Raw genomic sequence first — 24,299 nt, forward strand, 5'->3', positions numbered from 1 at the left:
GGGGGGGGGGGGGGGGCATATAGACTTAGTGTTACCCATGTCTGTCCTGTCCTGATTCAATATAAACACTTAGCAACTTCATTCTTTGACAGATTTTGGTCAAACTTTATACAAAGGTCAAGTATGAGTATACTTCGGACATTGTTGTGTTTTAGGGTTCCAAGGTCAAGGCCAAGGGTCACTGTTGCTATATATAGAAAATCATCAACTGATTCAATTTAAACACTTAGCAACTTCATTCTTTCATGGATTTTGGTCAAACTTTATGCAAAGGTCAAATATGAGTATACTTCGGTAGTACCTTGTGTGTGTGCATTTTTCAGGGTATCAAGATCAAAGTGGTTGTAACTTTTTATAGAACACTGAAACTAATTTCACATGGCAGCAGGGGTATTTATGTCTAACAGACATTTTCTAGTTTCTAGTTTATATATTATACTATCTTGTAATTTTTAGAGAAGTTTGTATACATGTATCAAGTTGCTGTATAAAGATATATGTGCCTGATCATGATTTGTCCTTAATCAATCCCTCTAATGAAGGCAGGGTAATGTGAATCATTTTGTCAGCCAATAGACATAATCTGATCTAGACAACTAGTCAGTTTCATTCAAATTTCCTTGAAATTTTATTTGCTTTAACCATGATCGCATGTAGCTGTACATCATTGTATCAAGGAAAGTGATACTATGATTATTGGCCCTTCTTACAGAGCACTTCACTTTTGTTTAATAATAATAATAATAATCTTTATTTAGCGTCGTGTACAATGCAACGACAAACTTGGGGGCTTTTCAGCTGCACACATATCGCAATACGAGAGGTATACAGCTTCAATTTGGGAGGTACACAACACAAATGTTGTTGTATTCAGTCCCCATGTTAATATACAGTTATGCCTACATAATAAGGTGCCTATAAGTTATAATTAGGTATCCTATAGATCCAGGATTTTCCAACAATGATGAATCCTCTCATGGGATTGGTACAACATGGGCTAACATGGCCCATGTGTCCGAACCAGGATTCAGGAAATATCTTCTCATGGGATCTATATCCAGAAAATTAGATCTAGATATCATGCGGACCCAGGAATTTCCTGATCCGATATCCTCTCATGGGATCCAGGTATATGAGCTACTCATCATGTCTGGATCCAGGATTGTCAGAAATATCCTCTCATTGGGGTCCGTTTTTTGATAATGGGAAATCTCATCCAGCCGTTGGAACCAGGGGCGACTGTTTCGCTCCTGGGGGGATATATTGGCAGTAATCCTGGGACAAGGGGTGAAAGTTCACTCCTGGTAGGATAACGTCAGTAATCCGTGAGATTTTCATAGCTTATATATGTGTAGTATGATATAGCCCCCAAGGCCAAACCTAAATGTAGATCATCATGAAATGTATATATTTGTGTATTGTTTATTTCTTCTGTTATGTGTATAAACATGTGTGTGCTGATTTATAAGACATATACAACAATGTTGGTCATGATAACATTGCATACCTATACAGTTAATAAATAGCATTTATTAAACTGTATCATATTGTTCTGGTTGTTTATAAATCATCTTTAGTTATACATGTCTGCTTGGCATACTGTTCTCATGATGTTATTCAGAGGGCATGCACACTGATAAGTGCGGGTATTTTAGTTAGCATTTGATTCCGGCCTAGTTTTAATTCATTTAATCTTCCCATCTTTAAAAAAAATCTTCAGCAAAAACTCAAGATTGCCACCGTCTGATTTTCATTGCTTTAGACATTTTGAAATTATCTTATCATTGCGAAAATTTGAAAAAAAGGGGTAAAAAGACGTAAATGGGATATATATCATGGTTAATATATCAGGACCATTTACCAGGGATACCAATGTTTTATCTGTGGTCAATTAAAGACTCGTATCATAGAAGCACCATGGTATTGTTAGCTATGATTGCCTAGAAAACCAAAGCAAATTATTAAGTGAGTTATTCATTAAATTTTTATACGCCCGTCAAATCTGACGGGAGTATTATGGTATGGCGTCATCCGTCCATCCGGCATAAACTTTTGTTTGTCCGGCAATCTCCTCCTACATTTTTCGACCGATCTCTTTGAAACTTGGTATACATTATAATCATGATATGAAGTTGCATCTCCCTTAAAAGATTTTTTCCAAAAGTTATTGCCCTTTGTTCATTTCAATATTTGATTTTTTGTCCGAAGATCTCCTACACTTTTTGACAGATTTCTTTGAAACTTAGTAGGCTAAATAATCTTGATATGTTGTTGTGTTTCCTTGAAAAGAGTTTTGATTTGACATTTTTGGAAAAGTTATTGCCGTTTGTTCATTTCAGTATTTTATTTTTTGTCCGGAGATTTTCTCCTACATTTTTATACGCCGTCAAATTTGATGGGAGTATTATGGTATGGCGTTGTCCGTCGGTCGGTCCGTCCTTCCGTCCGGCGTAAACTTTGTTTGTCCGGCAATCTCCTCCCACATTTTTCGACCGATCTCTTTGAAACTTGGTATACATGATATGAAGTTGTGTCTCCCTTCAGAGAATTTTGATTCGACAATCTTTCCAAAAGTTATTGCTCTTTGTTCATTTCAGTATTTGATTTTTGTCTGGCAATCTCCTCCTACATTTTTCAACTGATCTCTTTGAAACTTATTATACATTATAATCATGATGTGAAGTTGTGTCTCCCTTAAAAGAATTTTGATTCGATAAATTTTGCAAAAGTTATTGCCCTTTGTTCTTTTCAGTATTTGATTTTTGTTCGGCAATCTCCTCCTACATTTTTCAACAGATCTCTTTGAAACTTAGTAGGCTAAATAATCATGATATGTTGTTGTGTCTCCTTGAAAAGAATTTTGCTTCGACGATTTTTGCAAAAGTAATTGCCCTTTGTTCATTTCAGTACATGTATTTGATTTTTTTATCCAGAGATTTTCTCCTACATTTTTATAGCATGTCACCTAACCACTCTTTGAATGATGCAGATCTTATTTCAATGTAAGAAACTATATAACACTATATGGCATTCGACGGGCGTATATTGTTCCGCCCCAGTGGTACTCTTGTTAGCTCACCTGGTCCTAAGAAATGGTACAGCTAGATTATCATATTCTATGGTGTAGTTTTCATAAATTATTGAAAATTGGTTTCTAGGTTTATAATTAAAGTATTGTCTAATTACACCCTGTAGTATGATATTATATTTCTTATTTCAAAATCTGTTAACATGGCAACTCAATGGAGGCCCCTGATTAGTTGAAAGTCAGATATTGTGGTCCCAGTTGGGTTAGAACATAGATCTTGTCTGGTTTTGAGGATAAAGATCAGATGCATTCAGTTTTAATGACTTAAATATAAAACCAGGTGAGCGATACAGGTCCAATGGACCTCTTGTTTATAGCATATCAACTAATTACTCTTAGAATGATGCAGATCTTATTTCAATGTAAGAAAGTATACAACACTATATATGGCATTCGACAGATGTATATTTTTCCGCCCCGCGGTACTCTGGGTTTTTTTTCAAATTTTTACTACATTGTAGCTGTGAATGAAACTTTTAACTTAATCATTTCAAATATTTTGAAAATAATTATTTACATTATCTGTAATAATAAACAAAGTGATGATAGTTGATACATTTTAGGAACTGAATATGACAAATACTTCCAAATTTTGTCGCATTATCCCTTTCACCACTGTAGACCATAATGAACTCATCCATATCAATGCATAGTAGAGTCCACTAAAGTTACATAGGGGTGAAAGGGTTAAGTTAATTTTCATAGTCATGTATTTCCTGAGCAGCTCCCTTAGGTGTCAGGTTTTTCAGAACGCGACACCTATATGCATGCAGTAATAAACCCCATCAAATAAATTGTTTAAGAGCAACATATTATTTTAAGCATTGTGTGATATATACGAAAATCTCTGAAGCTTATTTCAATGATACTGAACACGAAACCCTTTGAGATTCTCATTATGTACAGGATACAGAGTTTAGTTGATGGGGTGCCTGGGGCTATACACTGAAGGCGAGATAACAATTTACGGTTTTGGCTGATCTTGCTGATGTGCTATAAGTGGCAGAGACTCAACACCAAGTGATATTTACAACTGTACAGATGAGACCCAGACACCTGTTAATGTAGGGGAGAGGTATAAACAGTGTTTCTATTGGGTCAGGGTTTAATATGGGGTATAACAGCATGATAAATTCTATTATTTTATCATTATCAGTTGCTCTCTTGATGGAGATATAGTAATATATAGATGTATTCTACTGGGCCTTCTGACTGATATAAAAGTGCCAAGTCCATCAGTGTAGAAGACAGAAAGACATGATTTTACATGGCTTAAAAAATCATCTTTGATCATATCTGCCTAGTCGATTGCTCGGCTGAAGAGCTATCATCTGGCTACTTCCAAGGTCATAGACGTCAAATGTTAAAATAATCTTTAAAACTATTCCTCCCCCCCCACCCCCCACCCACCCACCCGGTTACAAAAAGACCAACGGTGGTGATATTAAGCCATTGCTTATTGCAACCCATTTTGATATACCTGGTACCTATATTATATTTAATACCAGGTGAGTGATGCAGGCCCATGAGGCCTTTTCTCAGACTGTTTAGAAGCCTTGACACATTATCCCTGGCACCAGGAATCTAACCGATGCAATCAATTTTATATGCTGACGATCGAATGCTGTAGACATTGTATTGTTGGCCAGGGCTCGTAGGATTTTCAGACAGCAAGTAACTGAGTTTATGCTATCTTAGATAAAATATATTCACTGCAGTTTTATGGAAAAACTAAAACGGCAATATACTAAGGTAAAACGTGTATAGTATACTGTAATCCAACACTACTGTTGGACGGTGTTTGTTATGTGGAGATGGTGACAGAAGAACCCCCCTCTGACGTCCACACCATTCATTAACAACATTAACACTCAACACGTGTGAATTCTTCTACTGATAAAGTATGACATCTAAGAGATTTTCATTACTAATATGAGGACAATGAAAACAAAAAAGTCACTTTAATTATCTCCCCTCCAGGAAATGATGTAATTGTTTTGAAGTTGCACATAACTCTTAACATTTTAAATTGTATTTTTTCCCAATAACAAACAATTTATTATTCAAACTAAACTAAACTAAATATGATTTGGCATGCATCAAAATTTCCAGAGAAAAAATAATTGTATATTAATCTTGAAATTGCAGCAGATAGAGATTTTGCTATCCCTTGATAAGGGATTATCTAACACGTATGGACAAGAGAATGTAATCATCTCTTATATAAAAAAAACTAAGTGTTTGTTTGAGTGACAGAATCGATGGGAAGGCCCCCGAAAGAAATCACACCTAACGCATCGTAATGAGTCCATATAATCACACACTAAATTGTTTCTATTTGTCTGCGTCCTCTCTGAAGCTGTACATTTGCTTTTAATGATTTTGATTTTACACTTATTTTATGACTTCAGTTGCTGCAACAGTTTTTATTGGTGTGACTTATTACTTTTTTTTTCCATCCCGAGCAACAGCTACTCTTTTCTCTCTTTCTTTTTGCAGGTGTGTCTACCTAGACACCAGTTGTCATAAAACCTTAAATGTTACCAGGCTTTTTTAACATGGGAGAAAAAACAAAATTTGTTTGGGAGATTAAATTGTTTTTTTACCATTGCATAAAAACATAAAAAAGTCACTAATGAAGGGCATACTATGTTATGGTATTGTTTGTCTGTCCGTCCATCTTTTAACCATATTTATATGCTTCAGTTTTGGACGACGCTCCAGAGAAATTTAGTAGACTCTATTTTCATGTCATATACATGTAGGTGTGGTTTCTGATTAAGATTCAATATTCGACAATATTTTAAAGAGTTGATGCCCTTTGTTTAATTTTACTCCTTCAGTTTTTGACCTTTTCTTCTTGTTACTTTGTTGAATTAATTAAAATGTCATCAAGTTATTTTTTAAGTAAAATTTAAAAAAAAAAAAAAAAAAATGTTTTCTGTAGAGCAATTGAATTGCAGCAATAAACATCTGACATCTCTGTTACTTCATACCTTGGCTGGGTAACTATAATGACGTGCTTGACCTAGGTTATTGGAATGTGATCAACATAAGGCCAGGTGTTACACAACACGCTGACAACACATGTGGACTTACATTTTTATTCACTTGGCATGGTGGCTGCGACAGTCTTACTTTGCCCCCTACTGGAGCAGGCACCCTCTGTCACGACCTATCAAGCATCTCTCTCTCCCCAGTCTTTAGGAGCCTCCGTCTAAATTTATATTTAAACTCATAATAATCATTTTATTAACTATTCATGAACCCATACCACCCATTGTAGATATATAAATAGGCACATACAACAATTTAATCTTAACTTGTAATCTAACTTTCCCCTACCAAAACAACAATGCTATATGTGCCATATGGCAATGACAGTTACCCACGTCTGGTTTGAGGAGTTCATTATCTCTATGTCATCCATGACACTAGATGGACGGCCCTAAAGCACTATCTACAATTCAACAGCCCCTCTGTCAGTTACTGCATGGTGTTACCCAAATCGGTGTTACCCAAATTGTAAGATTTGACCTCAATGTACTTTTAACCAAAGTGCTGCTCCCTATTAATATCCACTATCTTACACGTTATAAGATGGTTCCAATCTTAAACATTAACTGCCTATTTATCAGCCTTTTTTTTGTTACTCAGCATATTGGTATCCAAATAGAATATTTATGGTACTTTGTTTTATGAGAATGTCAAATATGGAACCATGGTGCAATATATGATGTAATATAATTATATCTTTAACAAATTGTCCAAGATGAGGCTGTTCATGATCAAGTCATAGTGTCAATAACAGTTGCACATGAATTACCTCCCTTTCCTAAAAGCATGTCACGCTGTTTGAGGAAGCATTTAGTCCTTTTATCAACAGATTTATGTGTGTGATGTTCTTGTGGAGGAAATGTTCTACATGTTAACAAGTTGCAAAACAAAAACAAAAATCTTGATAATCATTGAAGAAATCTTTACAAAATGTTGTTGATTTGCTATAACTTCAGCCACACTTAATTTTTCTATGTTATGTAAGAATTCTGTAACAAACACATTTCCTTATCAGTAAATCTTTTTCATATCTGTTAGGATTCAGACTTTTGATTAAACTTATAGATCAAAAACATACTTGCTTCATGTTGATGAGTCATTTACCTGTTATCCTCATGAACTCCTAGTCTCTAACTCAAAAATAACTCAGAAATAAGAAAAAGAACATCTGTACCCACACTGTATGTATATTAACTGTGCATTAAGGGAGGGTGTGACTGGATCCCTTCACGCTGGTCATAAATTTCATTTTGATAGTAACTCTATTTCCTTGCCATTGATACTTTGCTTAATGTTGAAATACAGATGATGTTTTTCTTCACGACTGAAATACACACACTGTCAAATGTATGTTGATATGGTGGTTTGGATGATATACTTAGGAATATCACAAGCTGAAATCACTCTCTCTTTGATAATAAAATTACCGCACTGCTAATTCCATTCTAGCTATATATTTATTTCAGAGCCAGTTATAAATCGTGACTCGTGATTGGAACATCAGTTGTCAGCACGAATCGTTTCTGTGGAGGAAATTTATTTGATTTAGATGCCAATTATTCGAAGATATGACTAAGATAGACAAATCAATCAAACAAAACTTATGGACCGAAACTCCAGGTAGAGCCAGAAGATGACAAAATGGTTATTAAAGCAATTGGTTTGATATGTGGTAACATTCTGTTGATGCATATAAAATATGCATCATGCAGCCTCTTAAATTACTCTGTAAGATAAGGGTAACATTTCAGGGATGTATATATCACCTAGTCTCTTAATTGGTTAAACCTTGCTGGTTTAATAGAGTGAAATACACATTTCAATAATAATTGATCTGACAGAAAATTTATCATTCTCTTCATAATAGACTTGCCCGTGTCTCTAGAATATTGATTTATTTAGAAAAAATTGAATTCTAATAATTTTGATCACTTGGATGTCTGATCCTAAGTTCTAAACTAGGGGGAGATAAGCTAGTAGTAAAATGCAGTTGAGAAATTCTTCATAAAAGCTGGAAGCCAGTCTATCTTAATAATACAAAAAAGTCTAATCAAATGAACATGTTATTTCATATGTATAATTAATTATTGACTATTGTAAGATGCAAGGATCCCCACTATCAGCAGTGGTCAGGCATTAAAATGGCAGCCATTCAAGAAATTATTTTCGACAATTTTTAGAGTTAACATTATACTTTCTAAACTTCAGCGGAAAAACATGTTGGAGGGATAGAATATATATACTCTACAGCAATCACAGTAACAACTTTTAGCATATGTTTAATTCATTGAAACAAACAGATGTCTCCACTATTGATCCATCCAGACTAGCAACAATGGGAATGAAGCCATAAATCGTGAAATTATTCCATATTTTTGGTATATTTTTAGAGCCATAAAGATACAACCAGATAACCAATCCGGCTGAAGATTTATGGCGAGCCCTAAGTAGTATAACAAAATGTAACTGAATTTATAGATTTTCAAGGGTTATTGAGTATTTAAGGATTCATGTATTCACAGGATCTTTGACTGACAACCCTCCTTAGCATCCAATAAAAAATAAATAAAAAATAAAATAATATTCCTAAAAATAGAAATTACAATTGCTGAGCAATGGATACGCTAAAACATGAAGAATGCATAGAAAATTATCAAAACGAACTTATATCAAAACTTGTATAAAAAAAAAAAAAATCTCCAAAATAGTCCCGGCAGGATCGGTGATGGCAGGACTGAAGCCATAAAATGAGATACTGTTTACAAGTTAAGGTCCATTTTCAGAACCACAGACATGCACTTTCTTTGCTCTGGATTCAGTAAAAACGTTGAGGAGCTAATTAAAGATTTATCAAAGAACCTAAACTTTTGGGTATTTTCCATTCAATCACAAACAGATGTATGTTATTAATTCATCCTGATCAGACATTGCAATTTTATCAAATCATGTGAAATCTTGCATCATACCAGGGGGCAGACAAGGCTTGGATAGATGGGAAATATTTCCCCAGTCAGAAAGGTAGTTGTTGTTCTGCTTAATATAATTCCAAGGTTTCTTTAGTTGTGGGTCAGATACAATTTTTGTGATGTTTGTCCATTAACACCTCTCTATATACCAGTAAATTAAAAACTTTTCATAAAAGCCTTGAGTTCATTAATATTTATAGATGTTTCGTGATATATTTTTACTTGTGAACTGTTGTTAGTTCACAGCATTTAAGTTGAACATCTCCTGCAAGCTGTCAGTAGGAGAATCTTTCTCTTTCATTGTTACATTATACTAAACTATAAAGATGTTCAAATGCTATTGTGGCATCAATAAAAAAAAACTAACATTTCAAATTGAGTAAAGTAGTAGATCAACCAGAATTCAAGAAAGAAAGAAATGGGATAAATTATTGACAAGCTAGATTTTTGCCTTAATATTTTCAAGAAATTAAGATTTGAACCAAAGGTACGATATATTGCGATGCTAGTTTTGATTTGAAGAATTAAAACAATGAAATTTGTAGGGTCAATTTGAAATCTATTATATGCCATCTTGGTTTCTAGACCTACTAGACAATTTGACTTTCCATTAACTCATTCAACCCTGAAATTTCATAATGAACTATACCAACCTTTGAATGGGAAGAGCTCAAATGTGTCTTCAGGGGTGAATGAGTTAAAGAATTGCCCAATTAAAGTTTTTGTCAATCTGGTTACTACTGTTACTCTATTCTTTTTTAATTATACATACTTAATATATCAGTGGAATTCTAAAAAATCTTTTTGAAAAACAAAGTACAATTGATATGCCTCACCAACAAGAAATATCCTTCAGAAGGCCACCAAGTTTAATCTTAACACCAAGAAACTGTATACTTCAAATAGACGCTGAGCATAATTTGTCAGAGACAGGATCTACCGAACACCCAAGACATTACAATATTAGTCCAATTTGTCTGCCTTGTCTTACCGTCTGATTTACTTAGACATATTTTATAGATTCTGATAGTTCAGTCACAGCGTAGCAGGAAATAAGGATATCTATTAACTGGTAGGCCACACCGCTGTAACAAGAAGTCAGCTAGGCGCTATATTGAACTTACGACAAGAAATATCCTGACGTCTGTGTTGTGGAAACTGCACAAGCAATTTGTAATCAGGAAAAAAGATAAGGAGCTGTAATAATTGTGTCCGGTTTGTTTCCCCATTATACTATTAATGAACTGTAAGCTTACTGATGTTGAATAAATATAGAAAACAGGCTCTATTATCAAACTGATAACATGACTAAAGATTTTCTTACTCCTTAGATTCCAGCTATTTCTGACACAGCATGACAGGAAATGAGAATGTCAGTCCCCTTGTAAAGCAGATATTATTAGTGACTAATCAGGAGGCTGGTCAGACCCCGCTGTTGTAACAAAAGTGCATTTCTTTTATGAATCTTTTAACATTTTTTGGGAACAGGAACGATTTTTAGCCCACCTGCCCAAAGGGTATGTGAGCTTAATCATGCCATGGTGAGCGTCCATCATTTGTACGTCGTCTGTTCGTTATTTTTGTTTGAACGATTTCTTCTGAAGGTTCGAAAGTCCTACAGTCATGATATTTAGCCAGTAGCCTCCTATGATGAAGCTCGACAAAGTTTGCAATTGAAAATGATGTTGGCCTATTTTCAAGGTCACAGGGGTCAAATAGGTCTAAACCTTCCAACGACTTCCTCTGAAGATCAGAATGGCCTAGAGTCATGTTATTCGTCCAGGAGCATCCTATGATGGAGCTCGACATAGTTTGCGAATGAAAATGACATTGACCTACTTTCATGGTCACAGGGGTCAAATATGTTAAAAACTTCAAAAAACAATAACTTAAGAACCATTTGGACTAGAGTCATGATACTTAGGTATGTTTTGAAGACCAGTAGTGCAAACCATTTTTCTAATTACAGTAATGAGGTCCAAGGTCAACCTAAAGTGCAAGTAGGGGGTCAAATGTCAACATGGGTTTAAAGCTTTATCTTCTAAAGTTCATTAAGGCCCAGAGTCATGATATTTTACCAGTAGGTACCTGGGATGGAAATCTATAAAGTGTCCTCATTAAAATGACTTTGACCTACTTTCAAGGTCACAGGGGTCAAATATGTTAAAAACTTCAAACAACAATATCTTAAGAACTATTTGTGTAGAGTCATAACACTAAAAGTTTCAAAATTAAAATTGTGTTCTAGTTACCAAATTTGGTCTGAAGTTACCTATATGTCAGTTTCATGTAACAAAGGTAACAGGTGAGCGATACAGGCCCTTTGTGCCTCCTGTTCTATGTTACAGTAACAATTTACAGTCAGAGAAAAACATTACGGGTTTGTTTAAATTAGTATTGGTCATCAGATATATGCCTTCAGGCAGGTGAGCTAATAACGTTGACATACTATATATAGCTAAGTAACACCTAGCTCAAAATGGTGGAATGATACAGTATATACATCATAAGAGAGATTCGTGGGTGGTGATAACGTATATGTATGTAAGAATGGTAAAATTTAGGTAACAGTTTGGGACAATTTACCATATCAATAAATCTATATCATATCTTAAATATTTGTTGACAACTTAGCTTAAACATTTAGATAGTTACATGTCGTGCGATATTCATTCATAGTCAAGATTTTGGTGAAATTTTGGTTGAGATGTTTTTACAAATTCACCAATCCACATGTCTGGAACATCTCAAGGTTTTGGTGAAGTGTCAGCTCCATGTGTTACCTGATTAGACCAATCAACAAGTCTGTAACATCTCAAGGTCTTGGTAAAATGTCAGAATCATGTGTTACCTGATTAGACCAATCAACAAGTCTTTAACATCTCAAGGTTTTGGTAAAATGTCAAAATCATGTGTTACCTGATTCAACCAATCAACAAATGTGTAACATCTCAAGGTCTTAGTAAAATGTCAGAATCATGTGTTACCTGATTCAACCAATCAACAAATGTGTAACATCTCAAGGTTTTGGTAAAATGTCAGAATAATGTGTTACCTGATAAGACCATTGAACACATCTGTAACATCTTGAGGATTTGGTAAAATGTCAGAATCATGTGTTACCTGATTAGATCAATAAACACATCTCAAGATTTTGGTAAAATGTCAGAATCATGTGTTACCTGGTTAAACCAATCAACAAGTCTGTAACATCTCAATGTTTTGGTAAAATGTCAGAATCATGTGTTACCTGATTAGACCAGTCAACAAGTCTGTAACATCTCAAGGTTTTTGTAAAATGTCAGAATCATCATTTACCTGATTAGTCCAAACAACAAATCTGTAACATCTCAAGATCTTGGTAAAATGTCAGAATCATCTGTTCCCTGATTAGACCAATCAACAAATCTGTAATATCTCGAGGATTTGGTAAAATGTCCGAATCATGAATTACCATTTTGATTCAACCCATGAACAAATCTGTAACATATCAAGGTTTTGGTAAAATGTCAGAATCATCATTTACCGATTAGACCAAACAACAAATCTGTAACATCTCAAGATTTTTGTAAAATGTCAGAATCATGTGTTGCCTGATTAGATCAAGAAACACATCTCAAGATTTTGGTAAAATGTCAGAATCATTTGTTACCTGATTAGACCAGTCAACAAGTCTGTAACATCTCAAGATTTTGGGAAAATGTCAGAATCATGTGTTACCTGATTCAACCAATCAACAAATGTGTAACATCTCAAGGTTTTGGTAAAATGTTAGAATCATGTGTTACCTGATTAGAACAATCAACAAGTCTGTAACATCTCAATGTTTTGGTAAAATGTCAGAATCATCTGTTCCCTGATTAGACCAATCAACAAATCTGTAATATCTCGAGGATTTGGTAAAATGTCAGAATCATGTGCTACCTGATTAGATCAATAAACACATCTCAAGCTTTTGGTAAAATGTCAGAATAATGTGTTACCTGATAAGACCATTGAACCCATCTGTAACATCTTGAGGATTTGGTAAAATGTCAGAATCATGTATTACCATTTTGATTCAACCCATGAACAAAACTGTAACATCTCAATGTTTTGGTAAAATGTCAGAATCATGTGCTACCTGATTAGATCAATAAACACATCTCAAGCTTTTGGTAAAATGTCAGAATAATGTGTTACCTGATAAGACCATTGAACCCATCTGTAACATCTTGAGGATTTGGTAAAATGTCAGAATCATGTATTACAATTTTGATTCAACCCATGAACAAATCTGTAACATATCAAGGTTTTGGTAAAATGTCAGAATAATGTGTTACCTGATAAGACCATTGAACCCATCTGTAACATCTTGAGGATTTGGTAAAATGTCAGAATCATGTATTACCATTTTGATTCAACCAATGAACAAATCTGCAACATCTCAAGGTTTTGGTAAAATGTTAGAATCATGTGTTACCTGATTAGACCAGTCAACAAGTCTGTAACATCTCAAGGTTTTGGTAAAATGTCAGAATCATGCGTTACCTGATTAGATCAATAAACACATCTCAAGCTTTTGGTAAAATGTCAGAATAATGTGTTACCTGATAAGACCATTGAACCCATCTGTAACATCTTGAGGATTTGGTAAAACGTCAGAATCATGTGTTACCTGATTAGACCAGTCAACAAGTCTGTAACATCTCAAGATTTTGGTAAAATGTCAGAATCATGTATTACCATTTTGATTCAACCAATGAACAAATCTGCAACATCTCAAGGTTTTGGTAAAATGTCAGAATCATCTGTTACCTGATTAGACCAATCAACAAATCTGTAACATCTCGAGGATTTGGTAAAATGTCAGAATCATGTATTACCATTTTGATTCAACCCATGAACAAATATGTAACATCTCAAGGTTTTGGTAAAATGTCAGAATAATGTGTTACCTGATAAGACCATTGAACCCATCTGTAACATCTTGAGGATTTGGTAAAATTTCAGAATCATGTGTTACCTGATTAGACCAGTCAACAAGTCTGTAACATCTCTCAAGATTTTGGTAAAATGTCAGAATCATCTGTTACCTGATTAGACCAATCAACAAATCTGTAATATCTCGAGGATTTGGTAAAATGTCCGAATCATGTATTACCATTTTGATTCAACCAATGAACAAATCTGCAACATCTCAAGGTTTTGGTAAAATGTTAGAATCATGTGTTACCTGATTAGACCAGTCAACAAGTCTGTAACATCTCTCAAGATTTTGGTAAAATGTCAGAATCATTTGTTACCTGATTAGACCAGTCAACAAGTCTGTAACATCTCTCAAGATTTTGGTAAAATGTCAGAATCATTTGTTACCTGATTAGACCAGTCAACAAGTCTGTAACATCTCTCAAGATTTTGGTAAAATGTCAGAATCATTTGTTACCTGATTAGACCAGTCAACAAGTCTGTAACATCTCAAGGTTTGTAAAATGTCAGAATCATCTGTTATCTGATTAGACCAAACAACAAATCGGTAACATCTCACGCTTTTGGTAAAATGTCAGAATCATGTGTTTCCTTGTTAGACCAATCAACAAGTCTGTAACATCTCAAGGTTTTTGTAAAATGTCAGAATCATCATTTACCGATTAGACCAAACAACAAATCTGTAACATCTCAAGATTTTTGTAAAATGTCAGAATCATGTGTTGCCTGATTAGATCAAGAAACACATCTCAAGATTTTGGTAAAATGTCAGAATCATTTGTTACCTGATTAGACCAGTCAACAAGTCTGTAACATCTCTCAAGATTTTGGTAAAATGTCAGAATCATTTGTTACCTGATTAGACCAGTCAACAAGTCTGTAACATCTCTCAAGATTTTGGTAAAATGTCAGAATCATTTGTTACCTGATTAGACCAGTCAACAAGTCTGTAACATCTCAAGGTTTTGGTAAAATGTCAGAATCATCATTTACCTGATTAGACCAAACAACAAATCTGTAACATCTCAAGATTTTGGTAAAATGTCAGAATCATCTGTTACCTGATTAGACCAATCAACAAATCTGTAACATCTCAAGGTTTTGGTAAAATGTCAGAATCATGTATAACCATTTTGATTCAACCAATGAACAAGTCTGGAACATCTCAAGGTTTTGGTAAAATGTCAGAATCATGTGTTACCTGATTGGACCAATCAACAAGTCTGTAACATCTCAAGGTTTTGGTAAAATGTCAGAACCATGTGTTACCATTTCGATTCGACCAATCAACAAGTCTGTAACATCTCAAATTTGTTGTTGAAATTTCAGCCAATTATCAAGTCTGTAATACTCTATATAATATTCTTGAAGTTCATTTAACACATTACACTGTTATAGACATTAACAATTTGAGCATGTGCCAGGATTGTAATGAAACTGCATCAGTAATAGGTATCAGGTTATCACACCTGTTACACTGCTGTCGTTTATTGTTTGTGGACCACAGCCTTTTGGTGGAAACATTGCTTTTTAGCTTGCCATCCAATAATTCAATGTAAACCATCTTTGTTGTATGTGAAATACTATAATTATATTATTGATAACTGCAGACAATTGGCATGGTTATTCACAGAAAATACGATTAACAGTGTCTTCTGTTTACTGTTAAGAGCTCAAACACAGTGGAATATTAGCCCTGACATAATGCTGTTGAATAAGGGAGAAGAGATAGAAGCCCCCAATAAAACTTACAAATTTACATGTGTTATGACATGTTGCCGCAGGTTTAAGTTCTTTTTTAGCATGATTATATCATTGTGTTTAGAAAAGCAGGAAAACAAGGCTGTAGTAGCACACATGAATACATGAATGTTTTTAGCTCATACCAGAAGAAAAAAAACTAACATTCCAATTTGTTGTCGAATATGAGCATTTATTCAATGCCTAAGAATTATAACAATTTTGTTCGCTACATATGAATTAGGATCATTTTTTTCACTAAGCTGAGAAGGTTGAGCTAATAATATGATCAGAATGACACAAACTTGAGCAGGAATTATGAAATTATTTGATCAAGTGCCCCCCAACCCAGAAGATCATGTGTTCAACCATTGGGGAACTGACTTCAGGACAACAGCTTTAGGGAAATATTAATTTGTGAAAAGACATGCACGTTCATATGTTCGCCACTATACATACAATGTGGAAGGTGCCATGCCGCCTCAGACAGCCAAGCCACTTCAACACAATGAACAGTTACATATAGCAACAACTTTTAATTCATGATGTAAACTACAATTCAGGTAAATGATGAAACAAAAACACTTTACATATAAATTCAACAGTCTGTACACAAAAATGTATATGAGACATCTGGTTGCCTTGTAAACCCTGGGTCATGGCCTGTGTATCTTTATAGCAACAACAATATACCGAAATGAACCCTCAGTCTCAAATATTTGGGAAAAATTTGGAAAAAGCTAATACAAGTTGATTGAGCCGCCTCAGACAGTCTCAAATATCTTGAATTATACAAAACAGCACATGTCATCAACCTTATGTTCTATCAGATAAGCTTATTTTCAAGCACAAAAAACTATGAGCCTCTTCAGACAGTCTCATATTGCCCAAGCGCACTGGACAATGTGGTCATTCATTTGGAATTTATAGCCCAAAAAAGCTGGTATCCTCAAATAACATTTTATTGCGTCTGATTTCCGGCAGTCCATTAAGCAGATATTGCTCTCAGGTAACTGCCAATTGAAAGCAGTAGTGGCTGGCCCAATGGAGAAAGTGTGTGGTTTGTAATGAGTCTCATCAACACAAATGGAACCCAAGACCTGCTTCAATTTAGATGTATAAAATGATTGTTTGGGGCAGTGTGATGTAGGGTGAGCACCAACTTGCTTAGATGGGTGGTGTAATGGGAAGATGCAAATCCGGACCCCCATTTAAAATGTGCGCCCCCCTTTAATATCTTTTTGACAAAAAAGTATTAAGTTAATTCTGTAATTCTTTTCCCCACATCTCCATTGTTCTTTCACTATTATATGACACTCTATCATGTCACAATCCTCTAAAGTGCCATAAAAGCGGCTGTGACCAAAAACAGCTCTAAAACCTAATGAGCCTGATGCATCTCTGAAAAGACGCAACTTGGCCGAGTCGATTTCCCATTGAAACTTTCAATAAGTGTTGCCCACGCTTGCAAATTGAGTCTGTCTTGCTTGTTTAAACGAATGTGGTGATGTGGTTTAGTTTCCCCTTGCGTAAGGTCTATGACGCGGCGCAAAAAGACCCGACCTTGCACAATCACAGAGCAAGTGAAATTCAACAGGACTGTTATTCGTGTAGTGTGATTTTTTTCAATGCTTTGTGGATACTGAGGATTCCTGAATTTAATTGATTTTGTCCAGCAGTAAACTGGCTTCCATCTTGAAGGTGTCAATTTCTATGCCCAAAAATGTTAACACTGGGTTAGGACCTTCTGTCTTTTCATATTTTATAGGAAACACCATCACTTCGTGCATTTGAAAATGGTTTGATGATGATCTTTGAAGACAGTTCTATGGAGATGGGTTGGCATGTCGGTATCGCCAATTATTCTTATCATTTAACTCTGGTGTGTGCTCTTCATTCCCTGGGCGCCTTGATGATCTGACAAGGCGATATACGACCTGGTTAATGGTGTGTCGAGGGAGTAATAAACGTTAGTAATATGTACACAATTATGTACATTATATTACTGCAGCATTCGTAAAGCTCCTTTACAGTAGAGCTCCTCACTAGAAGCACATTGTCTGTCAGGTAGACATAGGTAAGGCAGACTAATTTATTCTCTGTGTAGATTTTCAGTTTCAAGTTTAGATGAAGTGACGCCAGAATAAATGGTTGTGTGTTCCACCTATGCAGCGTACATTATTGTTTCTACATAACTCCACTATTAATATCATTTTTGTCTTGAAATCTCACCAGATAATTGCAGCAAACGCCAAAATTGCAGTGAAACCCATTCAAAATGGCGCTATGTATTGTTGTCAACCGTGACTTTGCGTAAAAGAAATGCTACACATTCCCGCGCTTTTCTGATATAGATTGACACTTCAACCCAGAACACAGTTCCTATTTTATCCAGAGGTACATTGTCAAAAGAAAAACATTGCTTCTCTTTCTCAGAAGATGACGTTATTAAGTGGCTGTTTTCCTATCGTTGACTTGACATTCAAACGTGCGTTTAAAAATGTACATTTGCGTGCTGTGGGACAATCATTGAATGACAATATTGCAAAATGTATGGATATTGAGCGTGAACAGAATATTCTGAACAACATAATTAATGCCATTAACAATTTATATAATTATAATTAAATAAATTTAAGTATGCAGGATCCGTTCCCTCGAGGTTGTACGACTGTAAGTTAGTCATTTTCATAAAAAAAAAAATATATATAATAAATTGTCTAAATTCTTATCAGAAATGTCCAGAAAGCTGTCATAACCACAGCATTTTAGCCATATTTGTTGTTTACGGGGCTGATGTGATCTCCATTGGTACAGACCACATATATAACACTACTCGTGATTGGCTGTCAGACACTCGCAACAGCTAATCAAATTTAGTCAGATAAACTGTTCTTGCAAAAATATGAAAAGAGAGTGGTGGTCATGCAGGGGGTGATGATTTGATAAACTATCTACTGGGTGTTAGTCATCACACAGCAAAGAGTATCAGAGGTGTGTGGATAGCTATTTGTGTCTCAAACTTCATATTGGGAACTTTCTGATAAGAGTATAATAAATATTGCTGTGATTTCATTCTGACTCTTTGGTAAATAAAACAGATTCCATGTGTATGTTCTGACTTATTCCCATATGTTCTGAAATCCAAAATGATTGGTCTGGCTTAATGCTTGGTATTTATTGGAGCTATATATGGTCCGGTACACAGAGGGCCCTTGCTGACCTGTCAGTGTTCTAGCTTAAGACTGTGCTGCTGAGAGAAGTGTAGAATTCCAGCTAATGACATCTTAAATAACATAGTGAATTATTCAAATCAGGTTGCTGATAGCTGTTAACAAAACGCCCTGCATAGAACAAAATATTGAGGACATCATCACACAGCATCTTCAATCAGCTACATGATAGCCTAGACCAGAGTCGTATTATTATATGGGTTTTTGTGCCCATAATATTAATCAAAGTAGTAATAGGTTTTGGCAGCTATGATTGAATTTGCTTCCGAGAACATTTTTGTTTTGTGTACGGTGTAAATGACATCAACTGCTATTATTACATTATAAGTACAACCAAATAGGCTTTGAAAGCATGTTACATGTTCATTAACCCAGTAATCAGAGATAGGACCATCTTCTGGAAATATCTTACAATAAAACCTCATCAGAGACCTTATGCTGTGGTGAAGCATAGATTGTCTATTTTAAGAATCCCCGTACCACTGACAAAAACTGTAACCACATATTAGAAACTGTTTTGTCAAGCATGACTAGAGCTTTGATCAATAATTTCTGAAAAGAAAAGCATACCTTGTTGGACTTTTATGATAAGATTCAAACTCTGGACTTCAGATTGTTATACTATCGCTCTAACTGACTGGGCTACCTGGTAATGGAAGCCAAACTGTGCTCAATTTTATCTGAAATCTTTTCCTTCAAATGACTTCTAATCTAGAATGGCAAAAGGGCCCGGTTTTGACTAAATTTGGTATGGGCCGTCTCTGGACCATGTAAATTTAAGGGGTAGGAAATTTAACGAATGTTGTATCCTTCTTGGGGCAGATGGATAGGGTTCAGAAAGGGAAATAGAGTTTAATATTTTAGATACTGTACTTAAATATTGGTGAATGGAATGTTGACCAAATGGTGGTAACTGAATGCTCCTATGTTCCTGACTAGATGCTGATTTTTTTTCTCTTTTTTTCTTTTCTTTTTTTTCAAATCCAAAATAGCCATCCTTTCCCCTGAGTTGTTTTTGACTAATTCTTACTCCCTCAGATAATTTCTACCAAAACATTTTCTGATGTTCCTGTCATTTCCTATACCAAGTACCGGTAATAGGTTTTGAATTATTTGGGTCAAAAGGAAACTTCTTGTCTAGTTGTAATGAAACGTATAGATGATACAGGCCTGATAGGCCTCTTGTATGAGAAAGGATTCTGACATTTCTTATTGTATTAGAAATTCTGGGTACAGTACAGGCATACTGATGTAGTTGCTATTATGGAAGACCCATTGTCGCAGACTCTCCATTCAGGTTTTGATAATGAAGATTTGACAGCTACAAGAAGTTCATATATAAGTTGCGGGGGATCCACACCAGGCGCTGATTGGTGTACATTGAGTCTGGACAGATGGCAGAATATCGCTGAGTTGAGTGGGTGTAACAGCGTTATAGCCAATATCGTGGATATGGACAGTGGCACCTTTTATACTGAGAGACATCCAAGACTGGAGAGATACTCTGAATGTCAATTTAGTGCTTGAAAGAGAATCCTTCATAATTAGCTGTGAGATTGGTTCATCATGTTTAGGGGAAGCCAGTGGCACTTATCAGCGACTTTTAACTGTCACTTCATCGACTAGATCTAACCACTGATCAATTCTATCTTATCAACTAAAATGTATTTGTTGATCTCTGCATATCACATTTACTTAAATTTAGAACAAGGTCCTCTGGTAAGCACATTTAACTCATTCACTCCTGAAGACACGTTTGAATTCTTCCTATTCAAAGAATGGAATAGTTCATTATGAAATTTCAGGGATGAATGATTTAATTATTCATATTCTAAGGGGTATTCCTGGCTACGTGAGCAGAGGCATTACGTTTTAGTGAGCACTATTAGATATTAGAGGTTAACCTTGTTTTTTTGCAAACAAAGAGATTATGTTTTACAATCTAAGCCCCTTGTATGATAATATTCTTCTTTATCTCATTTCACACAAACATGGGTGTTTTCTATCAAAGGTCAAGGTCAATATTAGCACAAACAGAATCTCACTTTCACACTCCTGACTAAGCTGCAGTTTCTGTACTTCTCGATTGATTTTAGTGGAACTTCACAGGTATGTTAACCATTAACAACCTTGAACAAGAATATGGCTGTGATGAGTCAAAGGTCAATGTTACATTACAGTACACGTACCTATACTGAGATAATTTTTGCCACAGTTTAACTTTTGCCTTTCTCTACCTCTTCACTGAGGGCATTTTTATTCATAAGAGTTAATATCAGTCCATAGAATACCCTGTATAGTAATTACATGTGACAGACAAAATTTACACTAGGAGATGTTAATGGACTGTACCAGTGAAGGGTGAATATTTGACTGGGCAAAAATGTCCAGTATACAGTATAATATCATTGATCCAGCAAGTGCAAGAATATTGTGAGCCCTCATCTATAGTTATTGTAAAGTCTGATAGAAATCTACTATAGAAAATAAAACATCCTTATCTTTTTCCATCCCAACAGTAATTGTTCACTCTTTAGTAGAATTCTGGTTTGATTCGAAGAAGAGGGCAGAACAAACAAACTTCACCAGTAGTAAACGGACGTGATCCAGTGGGTTTAACTGTAATGACCAAAACTTGGTTTATCTTAATTACAGTCAATCGTTTTTCCTCCTCAGTAAATAGAGGGATACAATGGGATTATTTATAGCTCAGTAAAATCAATGTTCAGAACAGTAACGAGGTCATTAATGTCACGTACACAGTCTAGATCTGCTTCCACTGATTTCTGTTTCTATCTCCACATACATTTTTAGCATTAGAGGCATTGAAACATTTTCATGTACATTGTATAACCTACAAGGCTGTTTATAAATCTGTCTAACCAGTATATCAACCTTTGTGTTGTTGTTTCAGTATTAGCTATGATGCTGGTTTAAAAGCCATATGTTTGAATTGTAGTTTCAGTTTTAGCTATTATACAAGTATATTTACATTTCCACTGCAAGTCCCTCTGTAAGTAAGCATTACGATCAGAAATTGTGTTCATAGGGCTTTGAATGCAATTGGATCAGTGTCATTTTGAAGCTTCTCCCACCTTCAATAACAAGAGACAACCATTGGAAGCAAACATTTTGGTGACATATTAAGGCTGTTTCAGGAATCTCGTTTGCACTAACAACAGAGACACTTCAATGTCGTATAAAGAAATATCTGTATTTAGGACAATAGTAACTCAAAAGTATGATGCAAATATAAGGTTTGAACTAGGGCTTCATGGTAACATACTGGCATGAATATTGAAAAAATGCCATTCAATCCTAACACAAATGTAAACTTGTGTGTTGGTAATTTGTGTGTTGGTAATTTCAGTATCAGTACAAGTATACTAACCAATGGGTTTGTAGTTTCTGTATTTTGTTGGGGGGGTTTCCAGTATAAGCTGTTATGCAAGCATACTAACCAATGCATTTGTAGTTTCAGTCTTTTAGCTATGATACAAGTAAGCAAATGAACGTCTATGAAGTTTCAGTATTTATCTATAATACCATCATTTAAATGTGATTTTCTGTCTCTGTCATTTCAGTGGATGTACATTGTGCCGTTCGTGTTGATCATGATGGTGGCGTCCAGTGCTGATCCACAGGCCGCTGGGGGTGGATCTTAGATTACACCACTGGACCAATAGACAAGCAATTTCGATGTCCCTCCAGCATCACCAAGAACAGATGCAGATTGGAAACCTGACAACTATAAAACAATAGGTGGTGTTACCTGTACTATAACATTGAGGTGAAAAGGGGGAAGGGGGGTAGAAAGTATTATGACAATAATCAGGAAGGGATATGGGCTTTGGGTACAAGGGTCTGGGTCATATTACAATAAAAGGTAAGAAGAATTGTTACAATAATGGAAAATACTGTGGGTATGCACAGTACCCTGGAGTAAGACAGGGTAACAAAGGAAAGGACAAGTCAACAAATCAATGTAATGTATTGCTTTAATTAACCCTTTCACCACTGTAGACCATAATGGACTCATCCTAATCAATGTACGGTAGAGTCTACTCGANGGGGGGGGGGGGGGGGGGGGGGGGGGGGGGGGGGGGGGTTCAAAGAATATTAGTGAGAGCAGAAATGTTAGTCTAAAAAACAAAGAGGATATATTAACTGGGAATAAGTCAGACAGATTACTCTAGGAATGAAGGGGACAGATTCCTTATCACTATAACAGGGTGTGGGCAAAGAAATTACATTGTAGAGATAGAAGGAACAAGCTATGTGCACTTGTGACATCAAAATGCAAAAAATGGAAAGATTTTTCCTTTTTTAATCAGACGAACAAATATTACACCTTGGTGGTGTGAATAGAAATATTTCTTTTTCTCCTAAACATATTTTTAGTAGTGTGAACATAAAAATGATTCCCCATGATTAGTGTATGTAAAAGAAATCCCATGGTAACATTTCGTTGTCACACCCTCGAGGTATGAAAAAATGATATCAATATATGAAGTGCTACCATGTCTCAGTAAAACATGCTGAATTGTGTGTAGAGAGATATAAAAGAATTTGAAGGCAAAAAAGAAAGATTGCTTTAATTAATGGAGGTCTGACAGAGTACATTTGAATGTCTGGTACTCGGGAAAACCCATGATCTTGAAACTCAGACTGCCGAACTAATAATACTGGCTAATACAACGGAAACAACAAGCATATGTGTTCATATAAGGAAACAATGCCAATCCTCGGTCTAACACCCAGCTTTTTGTGGTACGGATGCTGATATCTGGATGGTATGATTAACAGTAATCTATCATGTGTTTTGAAAATGAGATTGATATGTTGATACAGATATCTGTATAAATAACAGGAGAGGTGTGTTTTTCTACAAATCTTGTTGACACCCTAACGATTGAGCTACGCACAGCTTGCGTGCTATAATGACCGACGGTAACGAGACACACACAGTGTAGTGCATGCCATTTTGACAAAGCACCTTCCACTGTTGTGTGGTAAATGTTCAAACAGTTATTAGCAACATGTTAACTTGTATTTGTCTTTTAAGTCTGATAAGAATGAAGTACTGGTACATTTATACAAGACTTGCATATTACTGGAAAGAATAAGATAAAAAAAAATATGTTTAATTTTGTACAGAATTATTCAATTATATTTATTTCATCCTGTATACCTGGAGACATATGTTGTATATATCCATTGTCCTTTTTAAGTACTGAAATTTCTTGT

General features: G+C 35.2%; 1 protein-coding gene across 1 annotated transcript in view; it reads left to right on the forward strand.

Annotated features, from left to right (window-relative positions):
* The window catches only part of LOC110447835 (ER membrane protein complex subunit 10-like), a 56,989-nt gene extending 33,874 nt beyond the window's left edge, over positions 1-23,115 (forward strand). Inside the window, exon 7 of the mRNA XM_021493773.1 lies at positions 22,637-23,115. Within this exon, the coding sequence (XP_021349448.1) occupies positions 22,637-22,717 (81 nt within the window). The 3' untranslated portion in view covers positions 22,718-23,115. The remainder of the gene's footprint in view (positions 1-22,636) is intronic.
* Positions 23,116-24,299: the final 1,184 nt, after the last annotated feature.

This window comes from Mizuhopecten yessoensis, unplaced genomic scaffold (genome assembly GCF_002113885.1).
Source record: "Mizuhopecten yessoensis strain PY_sf001 unplaced genomic scaffold, ASM211388v2 scaffold3627, whole genome shotgun sequence".
NCBI classification, from domain to species: domain Eukaryota; kingdom Metazoa; phylum Mollusca; class Bivalvia; order Pectinida; family Pectinidae; genus Mizuhopecten; species Mizuhopecten yessoensis.